At 41.1% G+C, this 15,512-nt stretch overlaps 1 protein-coding gene across 1 annotated transcript in view; it reads right to left on the bottom strand.

Annotated features, from left to right (window-relative positions):
* Positions 1 to 14,725, bottom strand: part of mtr (5-methyltetrahydrofolate-homocysteine methyltransferase) — a 42,932-nt gene extending 28,207 nt beyond the window's left edge. The window contains exons 1-21 of the mRNA XM_032574631.1: positions 14,547 to 14,725; positions 13,150 to 13,361; positions 12,956 to 13,045; positions 11,563 to 11,632; positions 11,380 to 11,472; positions 11,058 to 11,164; positions 10,811 to 10,870; positions 10,185 to 10,279; positions 9,999 to 10,099; positions 9,668 to 9,729; positions 8,385 to 8,452; positions 8,223 to 8,302; positions 7,249 to 7,361; positions 7,004 to 7,144; positions 6,265 to 6,450; positions 4,948 to 5,127; positions 4,310 to 4,426; positions 3,357 to 3,497; positions 3,158 to 3,247; positions 2,867 to 3,019; positions 622 to 729 (exon numbers count right to left, since the gene is read on the bottom strand). Coding sequence (XP_032430522.1) covers positions 622 to 729; positions 2,867 to 3,019; positions 3,158 to 3,247; positions 3,357 to 3,497; positions 4,310 to 4,426; positions 4,948 to 5,127; positions 6,265 to 6,450; positions 7,004 to 7,144; positions 7,249 to 7,361; positions 8,223 to 8,302; positions 8,385 to 8,452; positions 9,668 to 9,729; positions 9,999 to 10,099; positions 10,185 to 10,279; positions 10,811 to 10,870; positions 11,058 to 11,164; positions 11,380 to 11,472; positions 11,563 to 11,632; positions 12,956 to 13,045; positions 13,150 to 13,361; positions 14,547 to 14,595 — 2,316 coding nt within the window. The 5' untranslated portion in view covers positions 14,596 to 14,725. The remainder of the gene's footprint in view (positions 1 to 621; positions 730 to 2,866; positions 3,020 to 3,157; positions 3,248 to 3,356; positions 3,498 to 4,309; positions 4,427 to 4,947; positions 5,128 to 6,264; positions 6,451 to 7,003; positions 7,145 to 7,248; positions 7,362 to 8,222; positions 8,303 to 8,384; positions 8,453 to 9,667; positions 9,730 to 9,998; positions 10,100 to 10,184; positions 10,280 to 10,810; positions 10,871 to 11,057; positions 11,165 to 11,379; positions 11,473 to 11,562; positions 11,633 to 12,955; positions 13,046 to 13,149; positions 13,362 to 14,546) is intronic.
* Between the last annotated feature and the right edge of the window lie 787 nt (positions 14,726 to 15,512).

Raw genomic sequence — 15,512 nt, 5'->3', positions numbered from 1 at the left:
CTGGACATATTACAATATTCAGGTCCAATGGTAACAATGACATCAGCAGTCACTCTTTGATACATCAAATGAATCTCTCTCTTGAGTGTAGCACACAGACTGTTTCCAGACCTGTTCCTGTTTCATATTTGTAAGTTATAAGTTATGAAACTTCTCCAGGAGCTGTTAAAATTATATGAAGGCACAGAATCAGCCCAGTACAGGTTCACATTCCCAGGTGAGAAAGACTCACCTGGCATAAAGTTAATTTTTAGGTGCTTGAATTACACCTAAGATAAAATTAGGGTTAGGGTTAGGAATAGACTAGTATCGGTTAGGGTAACTTAGATAAATCTTTATTGTCATTGTCACAAGAACAACGAAATTTAACTGGTAGGGTTAGCTAATTTGCACTGCAGCTGTGAATTAGCTTTGCTAGAACTTGGTACAGCATATTAAATGGTGACATTTATGCTGGAGTTGTACATTATCCCTTTTTAAATAAAGTTTGTTATTGTTATGTGATGTGTTTGCTGGGAACCACCTTACTCTATCCCACAGGGTGAAAAACACCAATTTTCTCACAATAAAAAGTTTGTGTACAATTTGAATGTTTTTTTATGTTAAAACAATGCTCCTGACCGTCTCCTCTGCTGATCCTGATGCTGCCATCATCTCCTCTCTCTCCTTCTCCATGAAGGGAATCAGAAAACCGACTGCCTTCTTCATGACACGAGCCGACTTGATTACCTAGAAATACAACGAGTAATTCAGTTTGGGGCAACTGTTGATTTTACAACATTAATAACAGCACAGAAGTATTATCAAATTGTCAATTTAGTTCTACTTAATAGCCTGCTGACTGATGCTACCACACTGTAAGACTAACTCAGGAAATAAGTCACTTATTTTAATCTCATGTCAAAACTACACAGTGAAAGCACATCTGTTGCTGTCCGCTCACATCTGTAGGGTGCTAACTAAAGGTATGGAGATGCTTCCATGTGATTGGTTGATTCACCATCTGTGAAGGATTTGAACAGCTGCTTGTACCTAATATAGTGGTCGGTGACAACAGTACTTGGTGAGAATCAGTACGGACAGATGAGTTCTGGTCCTCACCAACAGTCTTTAGATTCAACAACAATCTGTTGTCATGGCAACGATTCTCATTGGGCAAATGTTCAACTACGAACAATTATTATACATTGTTGTCTGCATACTAAACTGCGTTACTCGGAGCTCTACCTGTGGCTGGGTCTTTAAACCAGCAGGACATTTGGAGCCAGACATGGAAATGTCGTTTTATAGTTTCAACCTCAGAACTGTTTACATCAGTGGTTCCCAACCCTTATATCACCGCAGACCGATCAAGGCTTGGTAATTTTACTGCAGCCCGGAGTTGGGGGGGGGGTGTCACAAGGCACGATTTCCAACTTTTTGCCCAATTTTCCCCTTACGACAATCTTCGAACATTCCGAGTTTGAAGATTGTCGCTGGCGATAATTGTAACCGATCATCCTGCCTGTGTGGTGTGTTAGGTAGAACATGGGGAGTGCTCTGATCTAAAATTGGGCATATTCAACATGTTGGATTGTCTTGGCCCAGCGTGTGGGGTTTTCTCTGACTGGGAGCGAGAACGCAGCCTGTTGAATGTGACAGGTAGCCAATCAGAAAGCGCGGTGACATAAGCACGGAGGGGAATCCCAAACAGCTGACATGGCGCAACTAAGAGTCCAGTGGGACAAGGAACATCAACAGAAATGATGAGAGGAACTGGAGCATAACTGGTATCGCACTTGATAAACCCGGTAACTTTTCATCTTTCATTAACCTGACATAAGTTCTAACGATAAGGCTTCAATCAGTCAGGGCTTGACGCTGACACTAGCTCGCTTAAAATGAGTCCACAAACTATCACTATTGCCTCTACATCGTTATCCGTGTTTGTTTATTCTAAATTCACGTATGTTGGTGGTTTTACGGAATTTTCTTCTGGAATCGGGATGTTCGTGAGTGGAATTGGTTCTTGTGTGGTGTGTTGCTCCTGCCGTGTGGCTGGACACACGAACCGATCGAACCTGTTGTACTTTTATCGGCTCGTGTCGTGTGTTGTTACAGAGGTTTAGAAAATCGGCCGTGTGAATCAGACTTAAGACTCACAAGCTCCACTCCTCTCATCTCGTCTCGGCCACTGCCCTAATGCTTTCTCACTCTGGTCGCTATGGCAACATTTACACCTTGAAAATAAGATACAGATGTGCCACAAAAACAAACATTTTACTTTCATGAAAATTTTAACTCATGATAACGACTAATCAATAGGAGCCCTGAGCTTGTTTCTCTACAACGAGACGGTTCCATCTGGGAGTGATGAGAGACAATGACACCCGAAGTGTTGCTTATGCTCAGGGTGCCTGGTCTCTACGCAGCGAAGCAGTTTGAAGCTCCATTCCCTCATTAACGAACCGGTCACCATGTCATGCAAACAGGGCTTGAAATGTATGAATCACCTACCGGGATAAATCCATTCTCCTGTCTCTTCTCTGGGCCATTTCCCTTCACAAAGAAACTTTCCAAAGACATCCGATCTGTTTCTTACTCATTTTGTTGCTTGTGGCTCAATGTTGGCGAGCAAAATGTAACCGAGAGAATCTGGTTAAAGGACTTTCAAAATAAAAGCTCCTCCAGACTTAGATAATACATAAAACTGAGATATTTAATTATTTCTTGTGCGGCCGGTACCAATTGGTCCACGGACCGGTACCGGTTGGGGCCGACTGGTTTACATTACTGTACATTACATTAATGGCATGACTAGAATGAATGGCATACAGACGACATGAGGAAAACTGAAACAATGAGTGTAGGTGAATAACAAGGGTACCTGTGGCAGAAACATCTTCCCAGCTCCAAACAAGTCCCCCACCACCTTCATGCCGTTCATCAGGGGCCCCTCGATGATGTGAAGGGGTCTCCTGTAGCGCTCCACCTGAGCCCGGCACTCCTCCACGTCCTCCACCACATACTTCTCTATTCCCTGACAGGAACATAGACAACAGTGTGTGGAATACATTTTTACACTTGCACCTAAGCATAACACACTTTGGGCCAAGTGGAAACACCCACGCACACACCCCTACACACAGTGTCTGCTACAGCCTGTGAATGTTTTTACCTTGATGAGAGCATATTCCAGCCTTTCTTCTACACATGCTTTCCTCCATTCGTCTGTCTGAACCACCTTCTTCCCTCCTTTCCCTTTATTCTGTTAATGAGAGGCAGACTTGTGTCAGTCCAAGCAAAGCAGCAACAACATCCACAGCAGCAGAAGCAGCAACAGCCTGCAGGACTGATGGTTGCCAGGTTTCCTCTACCTGAGCGTAGGCCAGCAGCTTTTCTGTAGCGTCAGCATCTCTGTTCCAGATGAGGCTCTCACACAGCAACAGCAGCTTCTTATCAATGTCATCATAAACAGGAAGGTTCCCGGCATTTACAATGCCCATATCCATCCCATCCTATACAGGAAATGACATCAACTCATTTAAATCTCACTAGAGTTTCATGTGTTCAGCAAAATGCCTGAAACAGAACGTAAAGAAGAGGGGGGAGGCAGAGCGAAGACTCCCAGAGAACAGACGCCTCGCCGTCAACACTTCATGAACCCTGTAGAACCACAACAAGACAGAGGAGCTATTGTCTCTGGGCAGTCAATGTAACTGTAAAATGTTATGAATTTTTATGTATTTATAAATATTAAAAATCCTGTTTTACTCCTATTTTCAAATAGATAAATACTGATGGAACGGCCAACTTTATTTTTAATCCTTCCTGGACAAAAACACAAAAGAACAAGAACTAAAATTTTTCAACAGAACAGAGATATAGAATATTCAAAACAACATAAATTCTATTTTTCTTATCTGAACTAAAATGAACTAAATCAAACTATTTTCCAGGGCGTGGCAGTGGTAAAGTGTGTGACCCACAGAGGCCTCAGTCACAGGTTCAAGTCCTGACCTGTTGACCTTTGCCACATGTCTTCCTCCTATCTCAGAACCCACTCTCCTGTCAGTGTATTGTTAAATAAAGGCCACAAGCGACAAAAGTCCTTTAAGATAAAAAAAGAAAGATATTATTGTCAGTATCCAAAATTTGCTATTTATTTTAGACGTTTTTACACTTTTCTTTTTTTTTAGGTTCAACCTGTTCTGCATAGCTAATCTGGCTGAGATTAGATCTCAGCCAGATTATTCACAACAACTGATTAGATCAGATAGAAAGGCAGCTGTGTCTGGGTATGTGGATGTAACACTGTAACCATAGTTACCTTGATGGCATGATAGAGAAATGCTCCATGCATAGCTTCTCTGATAGCCTCCATACCCCTGAAGGAGAAGGAGAGGTTGGACAAGCCTCCACTGACCCTGGCTCCTGGTAGGGTCTCCTAATCACAAACAGACAGTTTTTCATTAGAGCGTCTCCTCATTACCCATAATGCTCTTAGTTAGTAGAAATGTGATTATACCACTAGAAACGAGCTGCCAACCAGCTCCATGTTTACATCCTGAGCCCTTTAAAACTCATCTTTTCCCAGATGCCATCTTGAGGCCATTTCCAATCCCAGGAGAGATTGCTGTTTGAATCTATGCATAAGTGTGTGAGCAATGGCTAAAGTATTGTGAAGCCACACGGGGATAAGGTTGCACACATTACTGCAAATGTATCATTGTCAAAATATCAATATCGCAGAGAAGTGTAAATAAATCCAGGCTGCTGAACCCAATAGCAGCCAGGATAGTTTTGCACTCTGCTGTTTTTTCTAAAATCACCAAGTTAAACTGCTATATGCCAGAGCTATGTGTCTACAGTCAGCCAGAGGTCTGTCACTGTATACAGAAAGCTGCTGTATGGACCAGAGGGTCACAACCCGACCGCAGACCTTTTGTCTTAGATTGATCTTGTTACCTTGATAAGCTTAGTGGCCCTGATGAAGTTCACAGCGTAGTCACTGTGTTCCTCCATGCCAGTGCCAATGGTGAGGATGTTGGGGTCAAAGATGATGTCGTTAGGATCAAAGCCGACCTTACTGACCAGCAGGTTGTAGGCCCGGGTGCAGATCTCCACCTTCCGCTCCGTGTCTGTGGCCTGAAGTCACAGCACATTCATTAGCAACTGCACACCACCAGCAGTTACTGATTACTGCTCAAACCTTTCGTCCAATGAAAAGATGTCATCTTTCAATATCAATGCTATGATGGCACAGTATATGTCTGACAAAGAGAACACAGTGTATTCAGCAGGAGGGAAGCTGTCCATTTTAATCCCAATGAAGAGGACTTCTAATTCAGTTAGAATAGAAGCTAGAAAGGCAGCTGTAGGATGTAGGATGTAGCAACATCCTACATGTCCTGCATGAAGTTGGATTGACTAATTAAAGGTTTCTCTTCTGATTATGAAAAATTGAACAAAAAAATCAGTTTGCTTTGATTGATTTGTTGTGGAGACATTCACTTCCTGTTGTTGCTCCAAGTACAGATCAATAAAACTCTACAGATGCCTCAGCCATCTCTGACTGATACATTTTGTCTGATTGTGTCCACAGAACTGTAACAATTACTTCCTGTCGTTTTCTTCTCCCTGCATCAGTGACAACGTCAACATGGTTGTTAGTCATATTATTTGTGTAATTTGTGTAATTTGTGTAATTATTTGTGTAATCTGTGTAAAAGTGTTTCCATTGCACTCTAGCACCTCATTCTGGCAAGATTTTTTTAATTGCTTAAAGTGTTTTCTTTAAGCTAAAGGGCAATTTTATGGTCAATAGAAACAGCTCAGGATGGCTTTATTTCCTGACAGAACTTTTCTCTGTATTGTTGCTCCTTATTTGTGGCTTCGTTAGGAATGTATGTTCTATTTTCTGGTAGACGCATTCCATAGACCGCTGAAGAGGTGCGATATTACATAACTTAGGTAATTAAAATCAGTGTTTTACACCGGAACTGTCTGACTACAGTAACACTTCGACTTGCACTGAACTTAGCTACGTCTGCACTGTTGGACCAGAAGGCAACTGTGGCAGAGATTATAAAGCAAAACACTCAAACTGTGATCATGTAAGGAAGGTCATAAAATGTTTGCACTAGTAATTGTTGCTGTGTGGGAACTGCAATCATAGACACACTAAATCATCCATAACCATGATATGTTGACATATAATTTTATGATTGTAATATTTTTGTAGACACTATGTGTGTGTGTGTTGGCTGAATACTTTGGCCTCACCTGTCCCTCCTCATCAAAGGCCATGACCACCACAGCAGCTCCATAGCGCTTCACAGTGGCAGCTCTGAGCAGGAAGTCCTGCTCCCCCTCCTTCAGGCTGATGCTGTTCACCACGCACTTGCCCTGACAGCACTTCAGCCCAGCCTCAATCACTGAGAAGTTGGACGAGTCGATGCACAGAGGAACCTGCAGGACCAAAAGCAAGACTTCTAGAAGCATGAGGGGCTTATAAAATATGGAGCAAGGTTATTCAGTTCCTCATTAAACAGGTAGGATGGTCCTGAAAGTGTAAAACAAATGTCTGACATATGATCAGCAAGTGAAACAGATCAGCTCTATACCTTCTCTTCAACTCAGAACACCCAACAATAAGGCACAGTAATGATGGTTATTCTACATGCCAGGCTCACTTATGGGCATCTGATGAGTTAGATTCTGTATTCCACTGTTCTTAAAAACAGAATTCTGCTAAACATGGAAAAAATTAGAAAAAAAATGAATTCATTTGGGGCATGCCATGGTGGCATAGGGGATAGCGCGACCCATGTTTGGAGGCCTTGAGTCCTCGACGCGGCCTTCGTGGGTTCGACTCCCGGATCCGACGATATTCGCCGCATGTCATCCCCCTCTCCTTCCCCCTTTCCTGTCAGCCTACTTTCATATAAAGGACACTAGAGCCCACAAAAGACCCCTGGAGGGGTAATAAAAAAAAGAACATGAATTCATTTGACTGTCTTACCCGTGCAATATCAGGCTCAGAGGCTACAAAGTTACAAAAGCGAGCCATGGCAGCCGGACCGTCCAGCATGCCCTCATCCATGTTGATGTCCAGGACCTGGGCTCCCATCTCCACCTGGGCCTTGGCAATGCTCAGAGCTTCCTGAAGACAAAACACAGAAGAACACACTGACAAAAAACCTGTCTCTTGAGGTGGAACAGTGGTGATTTTATTACAATCTAAGAAATAATAACTATAATAATAACCTCATATTGTCCAGCCATGATCAGTTTGGCAAACTTGCGTGACCCAGCCACGTTGCAGCGCTCGCCAATGTTCACAAAGTTGGTGTATGGGCCAATCCGAAAGGGCTCCAAACCTACAAATTACAAACATTTTCTTTCCAACAAGCCAGGAACTTATCAAGCATTATAGAATTATGATAAACATATGGAGGAAACTTTAGTTTTCTGTAACAACATAGATTGAGCCTGGAAGAAAGCTTCAAATAATGCTTGAGAGTCTCTGACTGCAGTAACAGATTTATTATAGAACAAATCTGTGGGACAAACTGTCTGCAGAAAGCAAAGAGAGCAGATCTATTTTTGCCTTTCAGAGAATAATAAAATATAATTTTCTTTCAATGTACAATGAAGTATATTCATTCAGTAGAGTGCAGAATCATTACAAAGATCATGTTTTTTTTCTTTGTTATCATTTGTACATTGCTTGCTTTGTGTTTAATGATGTGTTAGTATGGATGGCTGACTGATGCTTGTGGTGCAGTAGATTGACTTTTGGGAGAAGGTGTAGATATACAAGACGTTGCTTTCTTTAGACTACTTTTCATCCAGAGCTTTTGCTTGTGCCAACATGTGACATGTTCATTTTAAACTGTAAATTAAATACTGTAAATAAGCAAGTTAAAAAATAAAAGCTTCACTTCCCTATCAGGCTGAATCTAGTCAGACTGTCTCGCATCTAGACAAGTCTTGGAAAGAAAATAATTTTTAAAAGAAATCTGAAGAGCTAGAGGAAAGAGTCATTACATCTCGTCTTTCACCCTCCCTTCAACAAGAGATGAGAGACTTTGTACTGGCAGAGATCCCACTGAACCCTTCCATAACCTCAACTTACTTTTTATTTATATTGTGACCCTATAAGACCTAAAACTGAATCAGTTATCAGGCATATCATCAAAAATTCTCTGAGTAAGCGATGATCCTGAAAACATTTATACCTGAGAGAAGCAAATAGTCTTTAAAGGTATCAGCAGCAGGAACTCTTGGCTGGCACTGCTTAACTGCCTCGGCTATGGCTCTGTGTGAGGAGGAAGAAGAAGCATCATGTAAACATGGACGATCAGACAAACACTGAGCTGTCGGAGAAAAACCACACTGACCTGATGTGTGACGGGGTGGTCCCACAGCATCCCCCCACTATGTTCACCAGTCCATCCACTGCAAACTCCTGCGAGAGACATGACACTTGAGCAGCATTCAGGCAGTCAGTGGTAGTGCAACATCACACTGATTTTTTTTTTTTTTTTTTTACATTTAAACCTAAAATTGGAAGTTTGTGTTAAACTAAGGCATGTGACAGATAAAGTCTCAAAACTCCACAGAAACAGAAAATATCTATTATCTTTCTGGAGCATTTTATCAAGCTAAAGTAGTTCAGTAATCCTGAAATGATCCACTCACCATCACCAGAGTTATTCATGTTAGCCACGGAGCCTCTGACTATGGAATGCATGCAGACAACTGAACCTAGCATGTCTCTATGATGATGATGTCATCATCCTTTTAAAATGAAGATTTGCCAGAAATATAAAAACACTTGTATGAGCAAAGTCTGATTTATTACTCAATTAAAACCAAATGACAGATGGCTGACAACATCAATAACTTATCACATAATTATCAAAATGAATATATTGCCTAAATTCTGGCGCTATGTTGTCACTACGTCATCCTTAGAAAATCTTTTCCGTTTTAATAAAGTTAACGTGGAATTTAAATCAATCTAGTTGGACACTCAGAATGCTTCACAGCCTTAGAAAGGAAACTGCTCAACAGAAACTCCTCCAGGCTTTAGGACTTTTGATCAGTGATATGGGCTGTATAGGCAGTTGCTCATAGCAGCATCAGAAAGGGGTGGAGCACCCAAGAACTAGAAAATAACCATTCCTGCAAGAACCACAACTCTGCACATATTTATATGTCAAGCTTGCAAAGTTAGGCATAGCAATTAATCGTGATTAATCACAACACCAGAGTGCGATTAATACAATAAAAAAAAAATTCTATTAATAATACTACAGAAAAAAACAAGAGGACATTCTATTCAAGTCAATGTGCGTAGACCGTTGCAAGTCGGGAAATGGCTATAAGGAAATAGCTTCTAGCCTGAACTTGAATAGCTCTATAGTAGAGGCAAACTATTCTTAAAGTACAAGTGGAACTGTGATGAAAGGGGCTGCAGCAGGACCCACCTCACTGAGCGGGATGGGAAGAGAGGTCGGAAAATCTTCTGTTTACCTGAACTACAACAAAAAATGGCGTCTTGTGCTAACAGTTAACACAGCAATCATATATTTTAAGGCTGAGCTGCACATCTTTATCAGGGTGCTAATGATTGTGGCAACTGCTTCTTCTAAACATCAGTGTGGAAATTGAACAGGACCTGCAGACTGGAGGCTGTAACTTGAGGTGTTTCATCATATCCTCCAAACGTGTTGGGAAGCCCTAACAAAAAAAAAGAACACAAAGTGTTATTTAGATTACCCCTGACCTCATCAATAAATGGACTGGGTGGTCCAACAGACGAGGCAACAGGAAGTAGAGCACAGGTCAAAGCTGCAAGTCCTTTAATGAAAAGTAAACAGTTTAGATTGATCGCAGAGAACCTGTCGGCATCTCACTGAAGCCTTCAGTTATTCAATTAAATCACCAGCATTGTATCTGAAGATAGGTTACCATGCCGACACTATGGACTAGATGTTGTTGTGGGTTACCTGCATTAGGATAACAGATGATGAAAGCTGTTGTGCTTTTCCCAATCGCCTCAATAAATGGCCTCATTTCTGTTGCCCCCAGCGCACAGTTCAGACCAATACTGCAACACAGAGAGGCAAACATCTGACTCCTGTCTGTGTTCATCCCACATCACCTCATGTTGATTCTCCAACAGGTCAACTCACCACAGCGGCTTCACATGGGACACACTGACTATGAATGCCTCGCCCGTCTGACCGGACAGCGTCCGGCCGCTCCGGTCCACAATGGTTCCTGAGATCTGGACCATCCCAAAAACACCTCACAATGTAGTCATGACAACATACCTTACGTCATAGGTCCTGTACTGTACCATAAAATACTGCAACCTTTAAGAGTAAATTACTTTAGGAGTCATTTTTCCAAGTAATCCCCTGGAACTCTATCAAGTAATTGATGCTACACATAAATGTTCTGTTTGGTCATCAGTGGTGATTCAAATTACATTGTTCACCTGTGAGGTTAATTACTAATCTGGAGCTGTCAGCTGCACTGGAAAATACCTATTTCTATTTTGTGCCTAAATCTGATTTAACAAATGCAAAAGTTCCTGTCAGCCGTTTTAGCAGAAATACAAACATTTCTACATCAGTTTTATTATTTTTATCTGCAGCAGAAAATGTAAAAAATGCAATGATGCAGATAAACTGAAATAAGAGCATCACTTCTGTAGATACACATAAATAACATGTTTGACAGGTTTCACAGATTCAAAAAGTTTCCATGTGGAAACTTCAGTTATGATCATAAGAGTATAGTGAAAATGACGTACAAATATGGGCTTCCTTTCATAGGACTTTTCAAAGAGAAGGTCGATGGCAAACAGAGCAGCCTGAGGACAGACAGGAAGACAGCATCGTGAAACTACAGTAAGAAAAACTGTATGAGTAACAAATACCACACATTACAGCATCTGCAGAGGGTTAATCACTGAAGCTGTATAATAATTTATGTATGTTTAAGTTGTTTATAACAAATTAGACACCTTGTAGCCAGGACTTAAGCCGAAGAAATGTTACCTTGGAGTTGGCCGTGTCAAAGATGGTCTCCACCAGAAGGATGTCTGCTCCGCCGTCCAGCAGACCTCGAGCCTGTTCTGTGTAAGCCGCCACCAGCTCATCAAACGCTGGAGTCACAAAACCAAACAGCAGTAAGGACAACAGCTACAGAGGCAAACATTCTGCTTCTGGTTCAGTTCCCTGCTGTGGCCTTTGGGAGGTGAGGCTATTCTTCAGCGTAGTCATGGTAACCTGGTGTCCCATCTCACCGGTCTCCTTGTACAGTGACTCAGGTTGAGGTCAGTCTGATGTAGGCAGATTTACACTAAAGCTAAATTCTTACTTATGTTCCTGAAATCCGGTTTCTCCACAGACGGCGACACGGAGAGGGTTTTATTGGTGGGGCCCAGCGCCCCGGCCACATAGCGTTTCCTACCTGAGGACACACACAGGTCATGTTAATCCCATGAGAAACCCCTGTGCTGATGTATGACCATCACTGCAGCAGACAGGAGGTTCAGCTAACCAGACTGTTTGGTGACATCATCGGCTGCCTTCCTGGCCAGCTCTGCTGACGCCCTGTTGAGGCGATAGGCCTGCACAACAAACACACAGTTACCCTCTGAAGGAACAACATGACCCACATTAAACTCATCTAATACACAATAAATGACTAAAGTGACAGCTACATTAGCCACATGTTCCACATGCTTCCATATGCTCATGTCGCACACACCTAACAGATGGCATGGAGAAGTTCAAGTGGTAGCACATTGTCTTCAGTTAGCTTTAATTACGAATTAGTCGACATTTAAGAAGAACAATTCCAGAGTCCAGACAGGAAAACCTGCTCCAGTTGTTCTGGTATGTTTAAACCAGACAAACCAGCACACTGACTGGTGATGAATGGTGTCCATGTTCTTATCCTGACCACATTTCAACACATAACATGGATTTCTTTATTCTTCTTTCACATCTTCAATTCAGTTTATTTATATGCTGCCAATTCACAACACGTCATCTGAAGGCACTTTACAGAAACATAAACCCAGTTGATCTTCGTTCAAACAGTGCTTTAAATTCAGTTTATTATTCAGGTTGGTTATAACGTTTCTATGTAAGGAAACCCAGCAGATTGCATGGAGTCATAGACTCCTGGGTGAACACGCACTAACAATTGCTTGGATTACGACCTTGACTTTACAGAAATTCCTCATACCAAACATCCATGTAAGTAGGTAAGTAAGAAGTTAACGGCAGCAGTAACTCCTTAATGTAAACTTTTTTCCATAATAAAGCAGAGTATATATTAAAAGAATTCAACAGGATCATTATTACTTCACAACGATCAAGAAATAATATTGCTTGTAATGCTTCACTCTACTTCAGTCCACTTCCAGGGGACATATGTGGCAATTGGACTGATTTTTTGTGACCCCCAACTGCAGCTCAACAATGCTATAAAGTTGTTTATTAAACTTTGAATTTTTAATCAGTGTGAAATTATTACTGACATCATTTCCTTACAACAAATGATGTTAATTAGAACTGAGAATATTTGTCTTTTTACAAATACACTTTTATAATAAATAGAACCATAGAACCAGACTTTTACTTAAAAACCAACTTTGCTGCGTCCAAACCAGCTTTTATTTAATCTATTGAATGAGAAGTAGGTGACACACTAAGTAGAGAAGTTATCAACTTAAAACTGACTGAAGTTGTGCAGAACGAAAGCAAAAAAAGAGCTTTTAGCCATCAGGAGCAAGCTCACAGGTCAGCTCTGATAAGTTCTGGTATGCAGAAACAGATTCTGGAGAATTTCTCAGAATGAGCTCATCAGTGGTTAATCAGTGAACTCTCGTCTCTCTGTGTGCATGACCTTTGTGCTGGCAGCAGGAGCTGTGTGCTGCTCATACCAGCTGTTCCAGTCCATAATCTGCCTGGGCGATGGATGTGCTGCTGAACGTGTTGGTCTCAATGATGTCAGCTCCGGCCTGCAGGTACTCCTGGAAACACACCATGGACAACACTGCAGCACTTTGGTATAGTCAAAGAAGCCACATGTCCAGCATCAGACAGGACAACATCTGGATCCATCTGCATGGATTACCTTGTGTATGTTATAAATGATGGCTGGTTGTGTGATGCTCAGGAGGTCATTGTTGCCCTTCAGAGGTAGAGGATGCTCCTTAAACTCTTCTCCCCTGAAATCTTCCTCCTCCAGCTTCTCTTGTTGGATCATCGTTCCCATTGCACCATCTAGGACCACAATCCTTTGCTGCAGCAAAACTCGCAGCTCTGACTCCACTGCAGAGCTGCAGCCTGGACAGAAAAACACAAGCAGTACTCTGCATTAAGAACGCTGGCTCGGCTCAGCTCGTCCTAAACCACAGTTAGAGCTGAACCGCAGATCAGCATCCACAGTTCTAAAGAAGATCCATGAATGACCAGGAGTTCCTGAAACTCTGGAAATCTGAATGGATAGAATAACACTTTGCACCGATTTGGTGGTTGAAGAACAGATTAAAAATAAATATCTTTGAGGGACGATGGTGGATTGTTCAATTTAGGGCTCTGTCCGTCTCTCTCGTTGTGTGGTAAGACTCTTCACCCGCTAAGCCTGCTGGTGGTGGTGCATGGCAGCTATGGTTACTATCCACAGCTTGCCATCATCAGTGTGTGAATGTGTGTGTGAGTGACTGTAGTGCTTCTGGGTTTGATAAAGCGCTATATACTAGTACAGTCCATTTACTATTTGAGCTCATATGTCTATTCAATAATTTAGCAGGAAAAAGTGTTAAACTTTTTTTGTCAATATATGGTTTCAGTTAAAATACAATTAATTTAGTTTAGTCGCATTGTGGTTTATTATTGTGTTTTAACAATTACCAGAATTAAAGATTTTAGAATAATAATGAAAGAAAAAACATTAAGGCTATGTTAAGAAGTATCACACCCCTCAGTTCTGGAGTGCAATGGTGCCATTAATTATTATTTTTAATGAAATGTTATCAATAATAGAAACAGAACATAGATTACTCTCAAAATAAAGCATACGTTACAATACATATCTCAATTAATTATAGGAGAAATGAAAGAAATGAAGGAGACATGGAAGCCACATTATCAACAATAATAAAACAAATTTAGAAAAATCAAAAAATCAGTGTCGATGTGAGAAATAAGATATGATAAAACTTTATTGTCTGTCAAGGAGGAAATTTTCCTTCGGATCTCCAACTTCTTGTCTATACCAACTGCAACAAAACAGTTCATTTTAAAACATGCAGCACAGTAAACAAACCCTGAGTATGAATATTTAACCCGATTCTAATTTGACCTAAGCGCAGCCACGAGTCGGTCATCCTGTGTGTTCTGCTGGGCTGCAGACCTGAATGTTAACATGTGGTTCCAGATGATCTGTCAACTGTAAAGCAGTTGCATCACATCAGAGTTTAGCTCCAAGCTAACAGAGAACCATGTGACAGTGCCGAGTGGAGGACCTACCTGCTCCCGCAGCTGCACAGAGCTGATATCGGACATTTGTCGGAGCCATTTGAAGCCAAGCAAGCCGTGAGAACAGCCCAGCTATCCTGAACACCCGGCGGATAATTATGTTCCTTCAAACTTTTCCTACTGAGACTACTGGAAGGGCCAACCATGGCTTCCGGTCACAGTCCTTCAAAATAAAAACAGTTACTATTTGACATAAGACAACTTCCGGGATATGAGTGTGATTTATTTGGCATCACACTGTTTATACCAAAGAAAATCAATCTGGTCCCTTGACGGTGAAAACTTTTATTTTTAATTTTAAAAAAAGAGAGGTTTCTAAATAATCACTTCATTTTAATGGGGAAAATATTTTATTCACCAAATTTTACAAAATGAAAAGCAATTGCAATTCAGTTGTACATTCCATGAATTTGCTGAACAATGAATCAGAAAGTAAATTTTCAGTTAGAAATTATTCGGGGGGGTTTTAACCAACCCCTGTAACTCCCTTATTTATATTATATACAGTATATACACCTAGAATGGTTCCACTTGTGTGATTCCTATGATTCTCATTTTTTTAGTATTTTCATTAAGTTAACTCTGAAGTTTATCCTTTAGGATCTATTTGCTGTTCAAGATTCTATCTATAACTATTTTTGCTGACATTTGTCTTTTGTTCAGATACAAGGATCTAGCTGTCACAGAATGGAGATGGTGATAAAGACAAAGAAGAAATAGAATATGAAAATGTTTGACCATAAGCATTCAGTCAGAACACTGGCTATTGAAGCTAAAGTTTGCTCTTGTTTTGGTGAAGCTGTATTTCTTAGTTCATGTTAGGGTCACTTTATCTCACCGAGGTAATGTAGAAAGTGGGCAGAGCCTCATCAGGCCACTGAAGCCAGCCAATCAGAGAGTAGTTTGTGAAAAGTGAAATCTTTTGTTTAAACAAGTTGTATCTTTCTGTATCCATCA

The sequence above is a fragment of the Xiphophorus hellerii genome, chromosome 10, assembly GCF_003331165.1.
Source record: "Xiphophorus hellerii strain 12219 chromosome 10, Xiphophorus_hellerii-4.1, whole genome shotgun sequence".
Classification (NCBI taxonomy): Eukaryota; Metazoa; Chordata; class Actinopteri; order Cyprinodontiformes; family Poeciliidae; genus Xiphophorus; species Xiphophorus hellerii.
Note: the sequence above shows the minus strand (reverse complement) of the source record. Positions and strands in the feature narration are given on the sequence as shown.